Source organism: Callorhinus ursinus, unplaced genomic scaffold, assembly GCF_003265705.2.
Source record: "Callorhinus ursinus isolate GAN/ISIS: 27379988/994484 unplaced genomic scaffold, GSC_fseal_2.0 scaffold20, whole genome shotgun sequence".
Taxonomy (NCBI): domain Eukaryota; kingdom Metazoa; phylum Chordata; class Mammalia; order Carnivora; family Otariidae; genus Callorhinus; species Callorhinus ursinus.
Window position 1 is genome coordinate 13858226 of NW_027397082.1, and position 21650 is coordinate 13879875.

At 39.9% G+C, this 21650-nt stretch overlaps 1 protein-coding gene across 5 annotated transcripts in view; it reads left to right on the forward strand.

Annotated features, from left to right (window-relative positions):
• The window catches only part of SORCS1 (sortilin related VPS10 domain containing receptor 1), a 572578-nt gene that overhangs the window by 295601 nt on the left and 255327 nt on the right, over positions 1 to 21650 (forward strand). For all 5 annotated transcript variants that reach the window (XM_025880696.2, XM_025880698.2, XM_073904224.1 and 2 more), the window contains exon 3: positions 20007 to 20106. In XM_025880696.2, coding sequence (XP_025736481.1) covers positions 20007 to 20106 — 100 coding nt within the window. The remainder of the gene's footprint in view (positions 1 to 20006; positions 20107 to 21650) is intronic.

Below are 21650 nucleotides of genomic sequence, written 5' to 3' on the forward strand. Positions count from 1 at the left end.
TTGATGATGACAGCTTTGTAATAGAGCTGGAAGTCCGGAATTGTAATTCCACCATCTTTGCTTTTCTTTTTCAATATTCCTCTGGCTGTTCGGGGTCTCGTCTGGTTCCATACAAATTTTAGGATTATTCATTCCATTTCTTTGAAAAAAGTGGATGGTATTTTGATGGGGATTGCATTGAATGTGTAGATTGCTCTAGGTAGCACTGACAACTTCACAATGTTTGTTCTCCCAATCCATGAGCATGGAACGTTTTTCCATTTCTTTGTGTCTTCTTCAATTTCTTTCATGAGTATTTTATAGTTTTCTGAGTACAGATCCTTTGCCTCTTTGGTTAAATTTATTCCTAGGTATCTTATGGTTTTGGGTGCAATTGTAAATGGGATCAACTCCTTGATTTGTGTCTCTTCTGTCTTGTTGTTGGTGTATAGGAATGCCACTGATTTCTGTGCATTGATTTGATATCCTGCTACTTTACTGAATTCCTGTATGAGTTCTAGCAGTTTTGGGGTGGAGTCTTTTCGGTTTTCCACATACAGTATCATATCATCTGCAAAGAGTGAGAGTTTGCCTTCCTCTTTGCCGATTTGGATGCCTTTGATTTCTTTTTGTTGTCTGATTGCTGTGGCTAGGGCTTCTAATAGTATGTTGAATAGCAGTGGTGAGAGTGGACATCCCTGCCGCGTTCCTGACCTTAGGGGGAAAGCTCTCAGCTTTTCCCCATTGAGAATGATATTCGCTGTAGGTTTTTCATAGATGGCTTTTATGATATTGAGGTATGTACCCTCTATGCCTATACTCTGAAGAGTTTTGATCAAGAAAGGATGCTGTACTTTGTCAAATGCTTTTTCTGCATCAGTTGAGAGGATCATAGGATTCTTGTTCTTTCTTTTGTTAATGTATTGTATCACGTTGATTGATTTGCGGATGTTGAACCATCCTTGCAGCCCAGGGATAAATCCCACTTGGTCATGATGAATAATCCTTTTAATGTACTGTTGGATCCTATTGGATAGTATTTTGGTGAGAATTTTTGCATTCATGTTCATCGAGGATATTGGTCTGTAATTCTCCTTTTTGATGGGGTCTTTGTCTGGTTTGGGGATCAAGGTAATGCTGGCCTCATAAAATGAGTTTGGAAGTTTTCCTTCCATTTCTATTCTTTGGAACAGTTTCAGGAGAATAGGTATTAATTCTTCTTGAAATGTCTGATAGAATTCCCCTGGGAAGCAATCTGGCCCTGGGCTTTTGTCTGTTGGGAGATTTTTGATGACTCCTTCAATTTCCTTAATGGTTATAGGTCTCTTCTGGTTTTCTCTTTCTCCCTAGTTCAAATTTTGGTAGTAGATACATCTCTAGGAATGCACCCATTTCTTCCAGGTTATCTCCTTTGCTGGCATAGTGTTGCTCATAATATTTTCTTATAATTGTTTGTATTTCTTTGGTGTTGGTTGTGATCTCTCCTCTTTCATTCATGATTTTGTTGATTTGGGTCATTTCTCTTTTCTTTTTGATCAGTCTGGCCAGGGGTTTATCAATCTTGTTAATTCTTTCAAAGAACCAGCTCCTAGTTTCGTTGATCTGTTCTACTGTTCTTTTGGTTTCTAGTTCATTGATTTCTGCTCTGATCTTTATGATTTCTCTTCTCCTGCTGGGTTTAGGCTTTATTTGCTGTTCTTTCTCCAGCTCCTTTAGGTGTAGGGTTAGGTTGTGTATTTGAGACCTTTCTTGTTTCTTGAGAAAGGCTTGTATTGCTATATACTTTCCTCTCAGGACTGCCTTTGCTGTATCCCAAAGATTTTGAACAGTTGTGTTTTCATTTTCATTGGTTTCCATGAATTTTTTTAATTCTTCTTTAATTTCTTGGTTGACCCAGTCATTCTTTAGTAGGACTCTTTAGCCTCCATGTATGGCTTCTCCATTTTCAATCCAGCAATGGCACCTAGTATCCTTCTCATGCTTACTCTCTGGCTTACTCTTCTGCTTTTCTTTCTTTTTTTTTCCCCTGCCTTTAAGAGCACATGTGATTAGATTGGGCCCATCCAGATAATCCAGGATAAGCTCCCTATTTTAAGGTTAAGTGATTAGTAACCTCAATTATATATGCAGTGTTCCTTTTGTCGTGCAATCTAACATATTCATTAGGGAAGGACATCTTTGGAGGGGGGAGGCCAGATTCTGCCTACCATACTCACCCACACACATCATTAAAATGTAATAAAAATAGATCATCTATAATATGAAGATAAAAGAAGTATAATGTATAATACGTGAATACATTTGTTCATTTATTTTAGTATGTGAGAGTACAGATCCTACACTATTAGAAGTCAAGTTGCCCAAAAGAAGAGAATGATGAAGACTGATACAAATGGGTAGGATTGGCAACCCAGTTTCCATTTGCAGCATGGTTCTCAGTTATGTGATTTTAAGAAATGGTGAGGGGCTCCTGGGTGGCTCAGTTGGTTGAGTGTCCGACTCTTGGTTTTGGCTCAGATCATGATCTTGGGGTCGTGAGATCCAGCCCCAAGTCTGGCTCTGCACTCAGTGCGGAGTCTCCTTGAAAGTCTTTCTCTCCCAGTGACTCCCCCATCTCTCTCTAAAATAAATAAATAACATCTTAAAAAAAAAAAGAAATGGTGAACAGCTCTTGGAAAAGTTCTCAATAAAATTTTGAAAAAGAATTCAGTCTTCCCTTGAGGTAAATGGAAGTTAGATTCTGTAAAACTTAGTATATGTTAAAAATTCAAAATAATATATGTTGATATATAAAATAGAGTTTGACTCTAGAGATATTTTTCCAGCTATAGGAAAGCCTACTGTAATATTTGAACATTATGTGTGGTGATATCTAGCATCTCCTGGCCCATACTCTGTGCTCCCCCCAGTCATTATGACAATTTTAAAACATCCCACAAATTTACAAAGGGTCCCCTAGGAGATTGTGGCACCCTAGATGAGAAATACCAGCGAAGTGACAAGAGAAATTTTTCAGCTTAGAAATAGTGGTTGCTTTTCTCTGGACCTTTAAAAGAAGCCCTATCTGTTCTTGGCCTGCTTATATAGGTTTACCAACTAATCAAAAACACATTCCCTAGGTCATATACAAATCTGGCCATTTATACCATAGGGATATGCATAGGTAAGGAGTGAGGGTCAGGGAGACCTGCAGTATTCAGTTCATTCTTGGGTTGTGTGTTGCAGAGAGAGTGTAAGGTAGAGGTTATGATTATGGACTTGGGAGTCAGCCAGATTGACATTTGAAACCAAGTTCTGCCCATTATCAGTTGCCTAAGTATGGACAGGTTCCCTCCATTCTTGGAGCCTTGTTTTCATCATCTGGAAAATAGGAAAGTATGTCTGTAAGAGCACCTTGCCAGGTGCTTTGGAAGAAGCCCTGCTTTTTTAGGCATGCTCCGTCCCTTTGCTTCTCTTCTCTGCACCGCAGCACCAGCCCAGGGTTCTGCACGGAGCAGATGATTCCTCTTTAATGCACAAGTGCTTCTTGACTCTGCAAGATGAGATTGGCTTTCCAGAGGGACTAGATTCTTCCAGAATCTGCATATTCCCTGGTCCTTCTCCAGAATTCTAGTCCATCAGGTCCTAGAAGTCTCTCATGATGAGTAGATCAAATATTTATTTTGTTTTCCACTGTTCACCAAACTTTTTCTGTGGTGTTTTTTTTTTATTTGTTTTGTTTTGTTTTGTTTGCCAAGGGCTCTGTCCATTTTTTGACTAGAATGTTACCTCTTCAAAAATAGACTGATGTTTGAATTTTCTCCTAAAGCCCATTAAGCATCCTGAATTTTGCTCCCTGGATTTTAGGGAAGATTGGTTATTATTCATCATTTGTATAAAAACCCAGCTGTGGCAAAAAAGAAAAGGTCTCTCTCAGGATTTTCAAACACATTTTAAAGCAAACAAGAGCTGAAATGTCTTCAGAGGTATGAAAATAGCAACAGATTCTCATTAGCCTTATCACTATAAGAAAAAATTAGTTAAATACCTAATTACTGAAGGCCTTATGCTGGGGGCTATGCAGAGGACACCATACAGGTGCAGTCTCTGTCCATGGGCACCTTGCTCTAGAACACCCTCTTAATGAAAGCACCACATATTTGGGTACAGCATGAAGGGACTGATTAAGTGGGTGCTGATGGTGGTGGTAATTTGCAAGGGACACAAGAAATTACATTGCAATGTGGGAGGGAAGTATAGCTTTACAGCTAACCACATAAATGATACTCAATAAAGAGCTGAAGATTTAACAAGTCCTGGAGACTTCTTTCCCAAGGCAATCTCTGAACAGAATTTTGGGAGATCATCCTTCATTTTCAGAGAATTAGGCTCATGCAGCCTGATGTGGAAATGCTGGGGCATCCTGTCTGTCATTTCTCTGCCACCCCTCCACGTAGCTTTGACACACAATCCACATTACTGACCATTTTTCTTCTGGGAATGAGCCAGAGAGTGCGTTCCCTTGAGCACTTGCTCTGGCATTAATCTCCAGCTGTGTGCTTTCATTTCACTTCCTGTAAAATTCCATTGTAGATCCTGTGCCTGACCTAAGGTTAGATGGCAGGGGAACAAAATACTAATTCTCATTTCGAATCGCAATTGTTGCTATAAATAGCAAACTTTATAACCTGGTAGCTCCCTTGGATACAAAGTGATGGATGAGCTTCTGCTGATTAAAAAAAAAAAAAAAAGTCCATAACTCTCAAACTATAGTTCAAGTTGAAGTAAATGGTAATAATAAAGCACAACTAATACACTACTGAATTATTCATGTTGATTATAAAAAACTTCACCCTCAGTGTCAAAGAAGCCACATCCCATACAAGGTATCTGTAATCAGAAATCACAGCAGTTGCCTAGTCCTACATGAAAAGGAACATTCACATACTGAATCAGGATTACACTAAAAAGTGTAAACTGAAAAAATTACTGTAACTGGAAGATGTTGTAAATAACAAAGAGAAATTATTAGAAATTGTTGATAAAAATAATTACAAGCTAATTAGGGGGGATATTCAAGATATGTTCTGGTGAAATTGATAACTTGATGATGACCTGTAAGTAGTCCTCGCTGAAAAACGAAGCCTAAGCACGGCTCCTAGTCTAAGTCCTCTGTCCAAGGCATCCTATCCCCTAACTGGACTTCCTGCTTTCCTACTTCTGCCATTCTCTAGTTTATTCTACACATAGCAGTCAAAATGACCATTTAAAAAATGTTGTCAGTTTCTGTCATATTTTTGAACACATCCCTTGTGTGCCTTCCCATCTCACAAATGAGAAAATCCAACCTTCTTACGCTATCCTCCAGGGAAGGCTTTTTGCCTGATCTAGCTCCTGCCTGCTTCGCTCTACTCATCACCCTCTGAGCTATAAGTGTGCAACTTTCTTTGGTTCCTTGAATATACCTTAAAGCCTTTGAACCTATCATTTCTTCTGCTTTACATGTACACCCATTTCCCTCCCCAGCTTAATTCATCTGCCCAGAGAGGTCTTCCAAGGCCATCCAAATTAAAGCAGTCACCATGCTGTCACTTTTTATAGCCATACCCTGTTTTGTTTTATCTTTTTTTTTTTTAGGGGGGGAGGGAGGAAGAGAGAGTGAGAGAGCACAGGGGGTGGGGTGGACAGAGGGAGAGAGAGAATCTTAAGCAGGCTGCACAGAGCTGGACGAGAGACTCGATCTCACGACCCTGAGATCATGACCTGAGCCAAAATCGAGAGTCGGACGCTTAACTGATCCACCCAGGCACCCCTGTCCTGTTTTGTTTTCATCTGAGAACTTATATAAACAACAAAATATCATATAATCTTATTGGTGGGATTGATTGTCTCTTACGCTAAAATGCATGCTCCTTAAGACTGGAGTCTTTCTTATTTTATATTTCATCCTCAGTGTCCAGCACGGTGTCTGTAATATATTGTTCCCAATTCATCTGGTTTGTTGAGTGATAAGCTCAGTTGTACACACATGTTATTACAGGAGTGTTAAATGCTTTTCCCCTGCATATCATTTTACTGCTTTAATGGGCTAGAATCGCTGTTTTCTTTGTTTAGAGGGTAACTAAACTTCTCTGATCCCATTCACTCCCATCACTTACGATAAGAAACCCAAACCATCCCAAAATGCCAGTAGACTTGTATTTAAGAGTAAAAGATCCATTTCAGGTACAACAGTGACTACTATTTCAGGGTCTGGATAGTGTTTTCTCTGATGATGCAAATTCTTTGGCTCTCAGATGAAATGAGCTCATTGTATATTAGTAAATATTTATAAAGTATTCTCTTGACTGAGTGTTTCACAATCAGGTTGATTATGATTCCTCCCAGCAACCTTGTGAAGTCAATCAGTATTATTAAAGAACAGCCCAGAGATGTTGGGCAACTTGCCCAAGGTCACTCAGCAGGTCATTGGCAAAGCCTGCACTGGCAACTTCAGAGCCCATTACTGTGACGAGACCTGATGTTGTCTCCTCTTGGAAGGGTGACCCCTCATCGCTTTCCTTGTAAGGTAGACATAGAAACACTAACTGTTCTGAAGTAAGGGAAGTATAAAGGCCTTGAGTTGAAGGAGTTATTGGTGCAATTAGAAACTGGAGCCGGCTCCAGTTTCAATTGAAAACTGAAAATGGTGCTTAGTGGAGGTGAATTAGAGGACATCATTTCTGAGAGGAGAGAATTATAGTTTGAAAAAGTAGGAATGTAAAAAGTAGGGATATGTGTAGAAAATTAATTTGGGTGGCTTTGGGGGTTGAGAAATAATGAATTATAGGACCAAAATATTTTAGGACGAATCTGGGTCATGGTATCAGATCTAAGTTCTAGTCAGAAATAAGTCGAGTTCTCTAAAATAATATGCCACCGACTCACCTCCCTCAAGCAGTGTTTTCTGATGTTTTGTGAGGGTAAGAGTGCTTTCAAGTATATCATGTTTCATTCCCTAAAGTCCAACATACAAATTTCACAGGCCCCACCATTATCAATGTGTCCTGCTAAATATCTTCTAGGAATATTATATCAAGGAGAATGCTCTGTTTTAAGAAACCATGCTGTATCTCACTTCCCTTTATATTTTTTTCCTTCCTCTGGGATTTCAGATAAGTTGTTCTAAGTCAGTAATCTATTATGTTCTATATCATTTTCGCCCTTTGGACCTTCAGATTATATCTCCTAAATCTGTTCCTTGGAAGCAAATGCTGTTAAACCAACGACCACCTATAATAATAACTGCTTACATTGATAAATTCTTGCTATACATCGAGAACTTTTCAGGGAGCATCTCCTTTAACCCTTCCAACAATCCTATGAAAATGGATACCATTTTATCCCCTTTTTACAGGCAGGGAAACTAAACTCCTGGAACCTTTGTGCTATTAAGATGTTACTAATTGGGCACCTGGGTGGCTCAGATGGCTAAGCGTCTGCCTTCGGCTCAGGTCATGATCCCAGGGTCCTGGGATGAGTCCCGCATCGGGCTCCCTGCTCCTTGGGAGCCTGCTTCTCCCTCTGCTTCTCTCTCTCTCTCTCTCTCTCTGTCTCTCATGAATAAATAAATAAAATCTTAAAAAAAAAAAGATGTTACTAATATGCCTCCCCCTCTCAGAACCTTCCAAAGGCTTAACATGGGCTGTGAGGCTCAGGGTGGTGTAGGTGCTGTTATCTTCATGAAGTGGCCAACTCTGTTCCCGCTCTCCTTGTTTTTAGCCTCTGCCCTAGGTGTGCTCACCTCCTTCCTGTGAGTCACACACTCTGAGCTTGGACCTCATTTAATATCCTGGTACTTGCTCTTGCCACTGCCTGTAATACTCTTTCTTACCATACATACCTGCCCGCTTTCTATCATTCCAGTGTATTCTCAAATGTCTGATCATAGCGGCCATTCTCTGACCGTGCTATGTAAAGTTGAACACCCCATCTTCACTCTCTGTCCCCCTTACTCTTTTCTTTTCCTTCAAGGCATTTACCATCCCTGAAAAATTATACATTTGTGTCTATGTTTACAGTATGTCTCTCCCCACTGTAATTTAGGCTCTGCAAGAACAGCAATTTTATAGTTGTTTTTGTTGTTTTGTTGTTTTGTTTTGTTTTGTTTTTCCCTATCTCTCTTTTATTGCCCAGGCCCAGAACAAGGCCTGGAACATGGGAGACACAACATAACATAAATAATTGTTGAATGAGTGAATGCATGGACCATTACACTATAGTGCTACACTCTATTTCTAGTAATTAGATTAACTTCACGGGAGCTGCACATTATGCCTGATTACGAAGAATCAGGCTTGGATTCTGGTGAATATCTTGCAGCACCTGTTACCACATATTCAGATGCCACCAGTGCCACAGAAAGATGCAAGCCAAAAAGGATCTGAGTGTTTTAATTTATACTGGGTTCATCGACGCATGTAAGAATTCAGGGAAGGGACAATTTTTTTTTTTAAGATTTTATTTTATTTGCGAGCAAGAGAGCACATGTGCATGAGCAGGCAGAGAGAGAGGGAGAAGCAGGCTCCCTGCTGAGCAGGGAACCCATTCCCAGGGCTGGATCCCAGGACCCCTAGATCATGACCTGAGCCAAAGACCCACACTTAACCGACTGAGCCACCCAGGCATCCCAAGGGAAGGGGCTGTTTTAAGATTGTGGATGAGACTGACAGTTTTTCCAATATTACTTTGCTTTTTAAACAAAATTGGAAGATCTGAGGGCAGTGAAACCTGGCAGTTCTCCTGGGTACTTGTGGATGAATGTTAGTGTGGCCTCAAGTGATGGTGTAGGTTAGAACTCTGTCCCTGGTTGGCTGGATCATCCAGATGTTGTGGAAGGGATTTTGCCTGTAGGTCAGTTAGATATCACTGCATGCAGATTGGAGGGGGTACACATCAATGATACAAGTGTTTCTGGGCGTTTTTGTTTGTTTGTTTGTTTAATCTATTCCATGAGGGATGCTGGAATACATTCTCTTTAAGGATTATATGTAATTTAAAAAAAATTAATATCCTCTTGACTACCAGCTCTAGTCCTGGTCCCTTTCCCAAATGTTGCCATCATTTTCAGTTTGGTATGATTCTAAAGTATAATTGTACAGGTTTCTTAAACATCTAAGCCTCTGTGTTTTTTGTTTATTTTGTTTTGGAGGAGAATCGGCTTTTTCCCATATAGTATTATGTTCCTTCCTTACAGTATTAATCAATTCTAAGATGGATAGGCTTTATAAAGTGAATTTTATTCTCTGATGAGATTAAAGTACTTTTGCATATTTGATAACCTGTAATTCTGAGAAGTGTCTTGGCACAAGAATCAGAAAACCTGGGTTCTCTTCATGACTCAAGTCTCACCTGAATGCTTGACTTGCTTTACCCTGACCCTCAGCTTCTTCATCTGCAGAATCCTAAAGTTGAGCCTGTTCCATTGTGTGGAAACTACTTTTTTGATCCTTGGAAGCTGTGTTAAAATGTTAAAGAATTACTAAAAGAGGGAGACTAGGATGTGTGTGGGTGGGGGGGCACCAGTTGGAGTGGCAGACAGGTGTTTCAATGAAGATAGCTCTCTATCTGTTGAATATGTACTTAGAGTAGGGCTTAAACTCTCCCACTGCTTTAAAAGAAAAAAAAAAAAGAAAAGAAAACGATTGAATAGAGATGTAATCATCTCTAAGACTTTATTGAAGTTCTAGTAGTCTAGAATTTTTAGCTTTCCTGAAAGTAATTGGGACACAGAAATGGTGATACTATAAGATATTGCAATGATATGCAACAATGAACAAACCATGTTTTCTGGCCAGGGCTCAATCATTTCACTTTTAAAGAAACTAAGAAGAAAATAGATAGGATATAACAGGCAAAGGATATACCTCCATTTCAACACTTCAACCCCTGGCTGTCTCCTACAATTTCGGGATGGTATTTTTCTCTAAGCCTTACTTCTCAGAAGTGTGTTGTATGCTTCCCTATGGATGCAGAGTTCCCCCAAACTCCTCCAGCTACAGGAATTCTAAGAATATTACAAACAAGGCTAGAGATCAGCTAGTCCATTCCTCTCTGATTACATATGAGGAAGCACTTCATTCATTTTTCATTCACTTAGCTTTCAGAAAACTCAAAGTAGCAAAAGCTCAGTTATGCACTATCATGTAAGGCTGAGGTTCTAGCCATCTATGGGAAACAAACCCTAATTTGACCCTAGACCGTGACACCCAGAGAACAACTTCCACACCTTAGGATAATTGGATCATTTACAGTCAGGGAATCAAGTAAAGCCCATTGTCACCATTAAACGTTCCAGAATACATTTTTCATAATTTTTTATTATGTTCAATTAGCCAACAGATAGTACATCATTAGTTTTTGATGTTTTTCATAATTTTCATATGCATGTTCTGACTGAAGGGTGAGGAGGACCAAGTAAGGTTGGCTTCATTCAATAAATATTTCACTACTGTTTGCCTATTCCTAGGGCAGGACAATTACAGTGCTTCTTTAGCCAAACAGGGTGTTCTGGAAGAGAGTGGAGCACTCTGGCAGAAGTCACATGTTACAGTTAGCAATTATAGCTCAAATTCATTTTCTGGTGAGGATGGCAAAACACAGGATTCTGTATGCCATTTCCTGTTTGGAACTCTTCACAACCAGAGGGAAAGTCTGCAGTGGTCCCTAGTACCATCACTACCTTTGAGTCTTGGCTTATTAGATGCTTGGCCTGGGGATCCTCCTTCAAACACAAAATTGACTTTAGGATGGTAGCTGGCAGATACTATGGCATAGAGGTGCTTCATTGTTTGAGAGGCAGGTGATCTAAGTTATGTGTGCTTCACTGGGAAATTCTATTCTATTTCATTTTTTCAGACAAACTATTCTTCTATAAAGAGCACAATTTCAGTACATGAGCTGCTACATCTCTGTATTAAGCATCCAGGCTTCGAAGACTAACTGCCTGGGTCTGAATTGAGCTCAGCTCATTGTTGCCATGTAGCGTTGGGCAAGTCAGTCATCTTCTCTAAGTTTCGATCTCCTCATCCATAAGTTGTGAATCACACCAGTACTTAACTCATGGAATGCAAATTAAGTGAGCCAGTCCTTGTAAAGTGCTCAACCAGAAAGTGGTATGTCTTAAGTGTTCAGTAAGTGTTCATTATTATTATTCATAAATAATTTGGCAAGCAGGTATGAGCATGGGGTGACGCAGCCTATGAGGATGTGACCTCAGCATGAGGATGGATGTGCTATGTGATGAATCAGAAATGCCTGGGGATTAGGGTCATATCAGAAGAGAGAGCCCTTGGTAAAGCTGAATAGTCATGCCCCCCTCCTAAATTTATCGTTGTGTAACTGATAAATGCATATTTTGTTTTCCATTGCTATATTTATATTGAATACTTTAATAATGTATAAGACATTTTATGTATATATTTGTATGAGTTCTTCCTAAGTAAGCCCCTAAATTCTCTTACATTTATGTCTCATATTGACTCTTGCCTGACATAAACTCAGGGTAGGAGAGCCCTGAAGTTTTCTTGCCCCCTCACCGTGCAAAAAGAAATACAAACATCAATTGTGAAATTTCTCCTATTATATTTTGTAATAACAGAGGAGAACATTTAGAGAAGTGGTGTTCGATTCACTCAGCACCATGATCGGAGCCCCTTCTGGATTGCAAGAAGCAGCTACGATGTTGGAGAGACAGAAGAGTAAGTGTAAATGCACTGTGCTCTCCAGGAGGTGGTAGCAGGTGGGGAGAGCCACACCGGATAAGGTCACACACAGCAGAATATAAAAACAGTGTAGGAGCCATTTGGATGAGTTTGAGCACATTCTTCAGAGGGACGTAAGAAAGTTCAGTGAAGGAAGAGGTATTTGAGTGCAGCCTTGAAACAGAGCAATGGGCAGAAAGAAGGGTAAAAGGGTAAATATGAATGAGTCCTGCCTACTGAGAGCAGAGTCTGTTAACACAGAAAACTGTGAGCATCGACACTTTCAGTACAATGGACAGGGATCTGGGATGTCACGGAAGAAAGAATGAAGGCCGCTAGTCATGGGGCATTGCCAGGAGAGGCGTCCCAGGGAAAGTGTCTGCAGAGTGAAATCTTGAAAGATAAGAAGGAATAAATGCCCTCTGCCCTCGCCACCACCATCAACGTGTCTGCTGAGCAGTGGGTATCGCATTTGCAAAGCCTGGGAGGAATGAAAGCGGCCGCCCCTGAGAAAGAGCGAGCATTCGCTTTAGTGTGCTCCTGCAAGGAGTTCTAGCCACAACAGGACCGTAACCGCCTGCCCCAGCTTGGGAAGTAGCAGGGGAGTGGAGGGTACAGATGGAGATGCTGTGGACAGGCAGGTGCGTGTGTGTGAGATGGAAGTCATGGAGCTCATCTAGTTAAGGATAATGCTCTTCCCTGTCCCTGCTCCCAAAAAAGAAACCTTTACTTGAAAAGGAGGCCTCGATTTAAATTATTTGCCCTCCCTTTCTTAGGCAAAATAGTTAGAGATCCAGGTATCAGCTCGGGTTTTAGTTATTTTTATACTCGGTGAACTGAAATATCTGTCAGAGGTACAAGTAAACACTATTTTGGTGTTCTCTGTATTATGGACGAACACTTTTGCCTCTGGTGGAAATAAGTGGCGTGTGTGACAGGGTGGTGTGGACGTCATTGCCACCTTTTCCTTGGAGTCCTACATAGTCACATTCAAACGCATTCAGCGTTCTTATTTCAGCTACACTGTGTGACGAGAAAGGAACATCAGGAACACAACGTGATAATCCAACCAGGAAGCGAAGACAGTGGCTCAGCAGGACCAGAAGGGTGAGCGGGAACTTTTATAACTTGTGGACACATAGGTGCCCATACCTTACATTTAAAAAATAACTTTAAAAAATTTACAAATCAAATTAAATTGGAAATACTGTGACCCGTGGCAGAGTAGAAATATCTTTATATCACCTTGACATGCCTCTCCCTAAGCCCACTATTTAACCCCCTTCCCTCTAATTCTGCAAATTAACCTGAAAAGCTCAGGGTATCCAAGAAACAGAGGGAAGCTTGTTCAGCTCAGGATGCACCATAATGTCTCAGCAGCCCGTTTAAATTATATGTTTAGGCTGACAGGCAAACGTATTTCACGGCAGAATCCTTAGAAAGCAGGAGACAGTTTCCTTCAGCTCCACGTCACCGTTTGATGTAGATTGCCTATTATATTCTTGAGGTATTATGAAAAACGGATTTGGAGATATTTTCTTGACAGTGGGTAGACTAATGGAATCTGGTGACTGTATTTAAAATGTGCAGGGGTTTGTTATAACATGGTAATAGAAATATCAGTTGCACTGACAGGTTAAAAAAAAATCTGTCAATGAATGATAATGAAGTTATTTAAATGTCGACTCACTCGCAAACATTTTCCAAACCCTAAATTACTCTCGCTGCCTTAACCTCATGCATCCTAAGTTATTAAGGAGCAGTGTCTGCAATGCAGCCGATGTACCTTTGGCTCTGGAAGCTATTTTTATGCCGCCAAATGCACTAGGAGCAATGAAAGTGGCTGCTCTTAATGATTTTAGGAAAGAAACAAAACACAGAAGCCACAGCTTCTTGATTGAGAGGAGGATGTTGCTCCGCTTTTGGGAAATCTCACTGGTACTGATTTTTGAGCAATGCCCCAGTGCTCCCTTGCTTCCTGTCCCTGAGCTTCCCTCTGCTGCTCAGGTCTTCGTTTTGTGACCTTGGCTTGGTGTGCGTGGGCTAGGGCATGTTACCTCCCTGGAGTCCGAAGGCTACTTCTTTTTGAAGAAGTGGCCTGGCTCATTCTTGGTTCAGAGAGTGTCCAGTAGGCTTCTGCATTCATTCACCTTCTGTATGGAGAAGACATCTGATATGCCACCACTGTCCTGAGGCCTGGGGATTTGGGGGCAGGGGAACCAAACTATGTCCACTGCCCTTATGGCACTTGGAGTAGTCTAAGATGCCAGGCAGGGGTTTCTCGATTAAAAAGTGGAGGAGCATAGGACATGCTCCCCACCCTGGTCCCACTTCACCCCACACGGCTGATTGAACCTGCTGGGAGCAAGGACTGTAGGAGTCCCTGCCGGATGATGCAGGCTTCTTCATGTTGGCTTAGTAGAGATCCAGCTGGCCACACAAGAAGAGCAAGGTTCCATCGAGTCAGCCAGTCAGTGAAGAAAAAATTGTGAGTGCCTGCCGTGTCTGGGACACTCTTCTGAGAGTGAGGAAAACAGCGGCAGGCAAAACAGACATCTTTTCTACTCTACTCTCATGGAGCTTTCATTCCGGAGGGGGAAAGACAGAAAATTAAAAAAATAAAAAAGGAAGAAATCTATCAGATGGGGGTAAATACTATGCACAGAGAAAACAGAAGAGGATAAGGAGGTTGGAGTGTGCTGGAGGGGTGGGAAAGTTGCTGTTTCATACAGGATTACCAATGTTCAGAAAGAAATGAGGAGGGCTTCTGGAGAAAGAACTTTCTAGACACCTGGAATAGCAAGGCTGGAGTGGGCTGGGGTGGGGGGCAGGCAGAAAAGGCAGAGGAATTAAGAGTTGGGCATCTATTATGTCACCAACTTAGTAGATAAAAAAGCACGTCTGAAGTTGACTTGTTGAGGACATCGGGGAATGGACTGGTTACCCAGCTGGTTGAGAGCCCATGTCTGGTTCTGTTTGACTTTAAGTACTTCTTCTTTCTGTGAAGCTGTGACGTCTTGATAATCTTCATGAGACGTCATCAGATAATTCACAAGTTGACCCAATTTTTCCATATTTCTAACCTTTCTAGGAGCTAAAGTGGATCAGATGAAAGACCTACTTTCTCCTCTTCTTAACCTATCGTAACAGTTTCTGCTTATGGTTTTCTTAAGATGGATTCTCTCTGGCAGGCCCCCGTGCCTTTACCTGGTATGAAGAAAAGCCAGATTTTGGTCTACACCATGTAAAACTTCAACAGCTTGAGTTCATATTCCTTTTATAAAGAAATGTTGAACTAGATTTTGTAGATGTATTTCCTTTTCCTCTTGTGGCTTTTGAGAGAGGCAGTGCAGCATGGGGTTAAGGATGAAGGCTCTCGAGTGGCAGCCTGCGTGAGGACTGCATCTTCCAAATTCTGTGGCCTCATTTATACTCCTGGTTCCTCCTTGTCTATAACCTGTGATTAGTATCAGTGTCCATCTCATGGGCTTTGCATGTGAAGCATGCAGAATGAAGATCACATTGTAAGCACCCCGATAAACATTCATTTTTATTATCTGTTAGGTTTCCTAAGCATAATAGTACATTCAGGAAATCCTGGCACACTTATTATAGAAGCAGAGTGTAGAATCAGTCACTCTCCAATTCCAGTTCTTATCCTTTCTTCTCTAATTCAAGCCCCATGCAAAGCTACTGGCGCCCATATCCTTTAAAATATGATAGACTAGATTTGGTTACATTTAAAAATGGTAGTAACTTCATGAATATTTTCTCTTCTAAAAAAGCTAAATCTAAATTATTTTCTGTGATTCAAGTTCTTCTTAAGGGTTCATGTTGTGGGTTTTAGTAAGTGATGGGTAAAGGATACCACAAATAATCAAGAAAAAATTAGTGACAAAATAAATAAACACACACTGTCATTTAGAGATTGCTATTACATGCCAGTCATTGTGTTAAGTACTTTTTATGGATTAATGTAGTTTACAGATGATTCTGTGCTTATTTATTATTTCATTTGATGGTATATGATTATAGCAGAGGAAATGCAATCCTGTTTTCTTTCTGCCACTCCCTGTGGAAACTAGTCATGCTCTGTATTGATCCCTATTTGCATGTGATTGGACAGTGCCCTCTGAAAGAGAGCACAAGGTCTTGGAAGGTGGGTGGTGCCATACATTGAATGTGGTTTCTCCATCCATCAGGGCAACTCGTTTCAGCTCTATGAATACAGTAAATACTTAAATAAAGACATACATTCAAATGTTCTAAAAGTCACTATTTAAGATATGTTTGCAGAAAGGTAGTATAAGGATTAAGGATCAAAAGCAAAAACCTGAGCACCTTGATTTAATCACTTGTATATTTACTGGAATGCACTTTTTTTTAAGCTTTCAGCTTTTTCTTACACAGCATAGATGTTGACAAAAACCCTGTTTTCCATCTGTATATGTCAACTTGTAAATAAAATCTGAAAAAAAATGTTTGTTTTGGAATGTTTTAAGAAATGGTACAAGTTGAGAATTCAAGGCTGTTTATATTGCATCTTAAATACATTTCTGTGTGCTATATATCTTTTTAAGATTACTTTTTTTTTTGGCTTGACAACAGTAGTCATTTTATGGTTAGCATAGGCAGGCATTTCTCTTTGCAAATTTGATTTGTTTTAACTATTTTTATTGTTCCCCTTTTCTTATAAAACAGATTCATAATATTTCTTGTGCCTTTTTTTGTTTTTGATATGCTTTTTCAAAGTATGTTGCTCAGAACAGTAATTTAATTAGATAGCCCTCAAGAATGAACCCTATAGTCAAATATGTTTGGAAAATGCTTCATGGAATATGCGTTTAGTAGGTTCACAGCATATATTAAAATAAAAAGATTTATGTATGTATTTGAGAAGAATAAAATTTATAAGTTCTCAAGTAAAGGAACATTAAATTTTCCTTATCAAACATTTCCTAACATTTTTCGATCTCAGATAACTCTCCTCTCCCCCATACCTAGGGATGATACTTAAAATATTTAACAGCCAGTACATTAGCTCAACTGTCTGTCTCTCATCCGCTCTTTCAGAGCCCAGATCCCTAGAGGGCTGCAGTTCCCACCGTTGACCATGCAAAGCATAACTGGAAGCATCTGTTAGCTGGGAAGGGGAGTTTGCAGATGGGCACTGGGAATTGCTTTCCAGGGTGCAGTGCCTTCTCCAAGGTCACTGTCTCCTCCACTGGGGCTCAGGCTGATTGGCATAGGCACTAACCAATCAGAACAGGTGCTCCTCTTAGTGCTGAGCAAATTTCTTGAGGACCTCTGCTGTGCCTTCAGTCTTTTGGTTGCTGGACTGTGAGGAAATCTAGGTCTCCAAGGGAGAGGCCATGTGGTAAGACTGGCAGAAGTGCTACTTGGAGAACTTAGCGCAGTAACTATTTACCAACTGGTCTGCAGATATTAAATATTTTCACTTCTGTACCCTTGAATCGATGTATCCTGGCCGACTGTTAGTATTGCCCATGATGCATGTAGCACTATCTAATTCTAATTTTGTGGGACAACTTTGAACAACTGCTAGTCTGTGCAGTTTTGGGCATGTGGAAATGCATAATTTTTTCTCTCTCTGTTAATTATTACAATGCCATAATGTTTAAACACTTAGCTCTGCTGGAATTGAGAATTAAATTTTGATTCAGTTGCTGAGCTTTGAAAAATCAAGGGGCAAGAGACAGCATTAAACAATGGTGGCAGACACCTTGAAGGATCTGGACTGGTGATATTATAATAAAGGGAAAGTACTCAATGACATATTGTAAGCTCTCTGAAAAGAAAGTTACTAATGTATGTCTGAGCTGGTCACTCTATTATCATCCTGTCACATTGAGATTTCAGCTAAACACACACACACACACACACACACACACACAAATGAGAATGATTCCATGTAGATTCCTCATGGAGTCATCCTCATTTGCCCTTGTAGAGTATACTTTTTTAATGTAAACACATCCATTAAATAGCTCAAGGATCAAGTTGATAGAAATGATAAGAAACTAATTATTGCCCCGCATAGACTGGTTCCTACTTCTCTAGCCTCCATTCCTATTATCCCACTAGGAAAATTAAACCATTCTCTCATCTCCAACATAGTCCTGCTGACGTCCACCTGTGGCCGGGCAGCATGTGCCAGTGGTGCCATATTTTCACACACTCTCCTCCTCCCACTACCACCACCCTCCCCCAATAGATTTTTGCATCTATTTGTTGGTTCTTGAACTCATGAGTATTGTTTAGAATAAAGATTAGAAAAAGTTATCTGATGAAAGGAGCTAGAGAAAGGCTAGTGAAATTTTGGAGACAAGTCTTAGGAAGGAGGGGAAGTTGACCTAGGAGTAGGGGAAAAATATGTCAAACACCAAGATTCAACTGAGTGAAGAAAGAAGTCTCAGGTATTTCTTAGAGATCTGGAGGAAATTTCGCATCAGCATGAGTTTGAGGGGGGAAAAAGACAAATATGGAAGGAGGATCTAAAGAAATTTGTGGTTTATGGATAAGATCTGTGAAAGTTTTGAATGCTCTTCAAATATTCTTGGATATCAAACCACTGTTTGTTGGATTGGGATAGAGAGCAGGCTAGTCCAGAAGAAAGCCAGTTATATATTTGGGTAACACAAGGTGTCCTCTAGTTCATGATGCTCTGCTCTGATTACTTCCCTTTCCTAAAACCCTACCCATTTTCCATTTTGAAGTACAATAGTTCTTCAAGAAACTTTACATAATACCCCAATCTTCTCTGATTTGCAAGTCACCTAAATTCTATAAAGTGTTGACTATTATCTAATTATATATAATTGATTATTTAATTTATAATATAATTAATTAATATAAACACGCACACACACACACACACACACACAAACTTTAGGGGGAAAATGCCCTAGATCTCCTCCAGCCAGATTAAATTCTTAATCCCTTAATGCAGGTTCATACATTATGCAGCTTTCATGCTCCAGTCCCTGGTCCAGGGTAGCTTCTTAATGCATGGTGATGAGGTTGTTAACACAAACTTCTTCTAGTAGTCTCCATGGCCTGTAGGAATTTATGCTTTTATCACTATCAGGAATGAATTAAAATGGTTGCATTTTTTATTTCTGTTTAAACCAACTTTAATGTCTAAACCTTATTAATTCTTATCTATAGCATTGAACTAAACACATTATAGCCTTATATTTCTTTCTCTCACATAAAGCTGTGAGATTTTTGAGAGTGGGGGCAATGTGTTGTATCCTGGTACATAGCACAGGGTCTGGTACATTTTAGGAATTCTACAGATGTAAATGAATGAATGGATGAATTGGGATCTCCTATATGTAAAAAGAAGGCCAAGAGGAAGTCGTATGTTTCCTTTAAATTGAAGCAAACAAAAACAATGGAAAAACTGTGGTATAGAGTAACACAGGGCTTAGGATCAGAACACCTGGATTCAAATGTTACCTGGCAATTTATCAGCTGTTTTCTTTGAATAGGTCACTTAGGTTCTGTCAACTACTTTCTTTAAATACAGATAATATTTCCTCCTGCACATGGTTGTAATGATGATCTAATGAGATTACAATTCTGAAATATGTAATAAAATTTGATAGACATGCTGATTAAAGCCTATTGATTCAGTCAGAATTAATAAGTTATTAACCAAGGGCTAGATAAAGATGAGAGAATCTTCAAAAAAGATAGGTCAGTGCCAAGAAGTAATGTCCTCCCAACTACAGGTTGCTTAACACCAGAAAAGGCCAATGAGTAAGGCTGTGAAATTTCCTTATTATTAAGATGTTTTCTTACTCTTAAATAATAGGAAAAGACTGAATGACCTTTGAAGGGACTGACCCACCATATATTCTATGACTCATGAAAGGAAACGCAATTTGTAGATAAATCAGGAGAACCTGCTTTTCTACTGTGCCAAAGATAAAGCAAAAGTTTGAAAATGTCAAATCTACATAAAAACTCTTTATTGTTGTGGTCAATTCAAGAGATACCCTTATCTCTTAATCTTTTGAACTTAACCACATTCTTTATGCAGTGTATGTACATTAAGGAGCACTAAAGAGATGGAGTTTTAATTTTTACCAATTCAATCTAAATGCAAACGTTAACCACTCACGTGATGCTTCTGTGTACATAACTAAGCATCATTATATACTAAATGAATCATCTAGAAACCTCCCGAGAGCCATGCTACTATGTAAAATATGCATTGTACTGACAAGCAGGCAAATGACATATACTTCTGTCCTCATTAATGCTCCTTTTGAATTATAGGTCGACTGATTATGGAACCACTTATGAGAAGCTGAATGATAAAGTTGGTTTGAAAACAATTCTAAGCTATCTCTACGTGTGTCCCACCAACAAGCGTAAGGTAAGATATGTATATTCAGCATGCTGCTTATTCATGATATGACTTCTTTTTTTCTCCTTAAATTTATTTGTTATGTTAATCACTGTACATCACATCATTAGTTTTTGATGTAGTGTTCCATGATTCATTCTTTGTGCATAACACCCAGTGCTCCATGCAGAACGTGCCCTCTTTTATACCCATCACCAGGCTAACGCATCCCCCCACCCCCTCCCTTCTAGAACCTCAGTTTGTTTTTCAGAGTCCATCATCTCTCATGGTATGTCTCCCCCTCCGACTTACTCCCCTTCATTCTTCCCCTCCTGCTATCTTCTTTTTTCTTAACATATATTGCATTATTTGTTTCAGAGGTACAGATTTGTGATTCAACAGTCTTGCACAATTCACAGCACTCACCATAGCACATACCTTCCCCGATGTCTATCACCCAGCCACCCCATCCCTTCCAACCCACCCCCACTCCAGCAACCCTCAGTTTGTTTCCTGAGATTAAGAATTCCTCATATCAGTGAGGTCATATGATACATGTCTTTCTCTGATTGACTTATTTCACTCAGCATAACACCCTCCAGTTCCATCCACGTCATTACAAATGGCAAGATCTCATTCCTTTTGATGGCTGTATAATATTCCTTTGTATTTATATACCGCTTCTTCTTTGTCCATTCATCTGTGGTTGGACATCTTGGCTCTTTCCACAGTTTGGCTATTGTGGACATTGCTGCTGTAAACATCGGGGTGCATGTAGCCCATCGGATCCCTACATTTGTATCTTTGTGGTAAATACCCAGTAGTGCAATTGCTAGATCGTATGGTAGCTCTATTTTCAACTTTTTGAGGAACCTCCATACTGTTTTCCAGAGTGGCTGCACCAGCTTGCATTCCCACCAACACTGTAGGAGGGTTCTGCTTTCTCCGCATCCTCGCCAACATCTGTTGTTTCCTGACTTGTTAATTTTAGCCCTTCTGAAGGGTGTGAGGTGGTATTTCATTGAGGTTTTGATTTGGATTTCCCTGATGCCGAGCGATGCTAAGCACTTTTTCATGTGTTTGTTGGCCATTTGGATGTCTTTTTGGAAAAATGTCTGTTCATGTCTTCTGCCCATTTCTTGATTGGATCATTTGTTCTTTGGGTGTTGAGTTTGATAAGTTCTTTAGATTTTGGATACTAGCCCTTTATCTAATATGTCCTTTGCAAATATCTTCTCCCATTCTGTCAGTTATCTTTTGGTTTTGTTGACTGTTTCTTTTGCTGTGCAAAAGCTTTTTATCTTGATGAAATCCCAATAGTTCATTTTTACCCTGGCTTCCCTTGCCTTTGGCGAGGTTTCTAGGAAGAAGTTGCTGTGGCTCAGGTCAAAGAGGTTGCTGCCTGTGTTCTCCTTTAGGATTTTGATGGACTCCTGTCTTACATATAGGTCTTTCAACAATTTTAGTCTATTTTTGTGTGTGGTGTAGGGAAATGGTCCAGTTTCATTCTTCTGCATGTGGCTGTCCAATTGTCCCAATACCATTTGTTGAAGAAACTGTCTTTTTCCATCGGA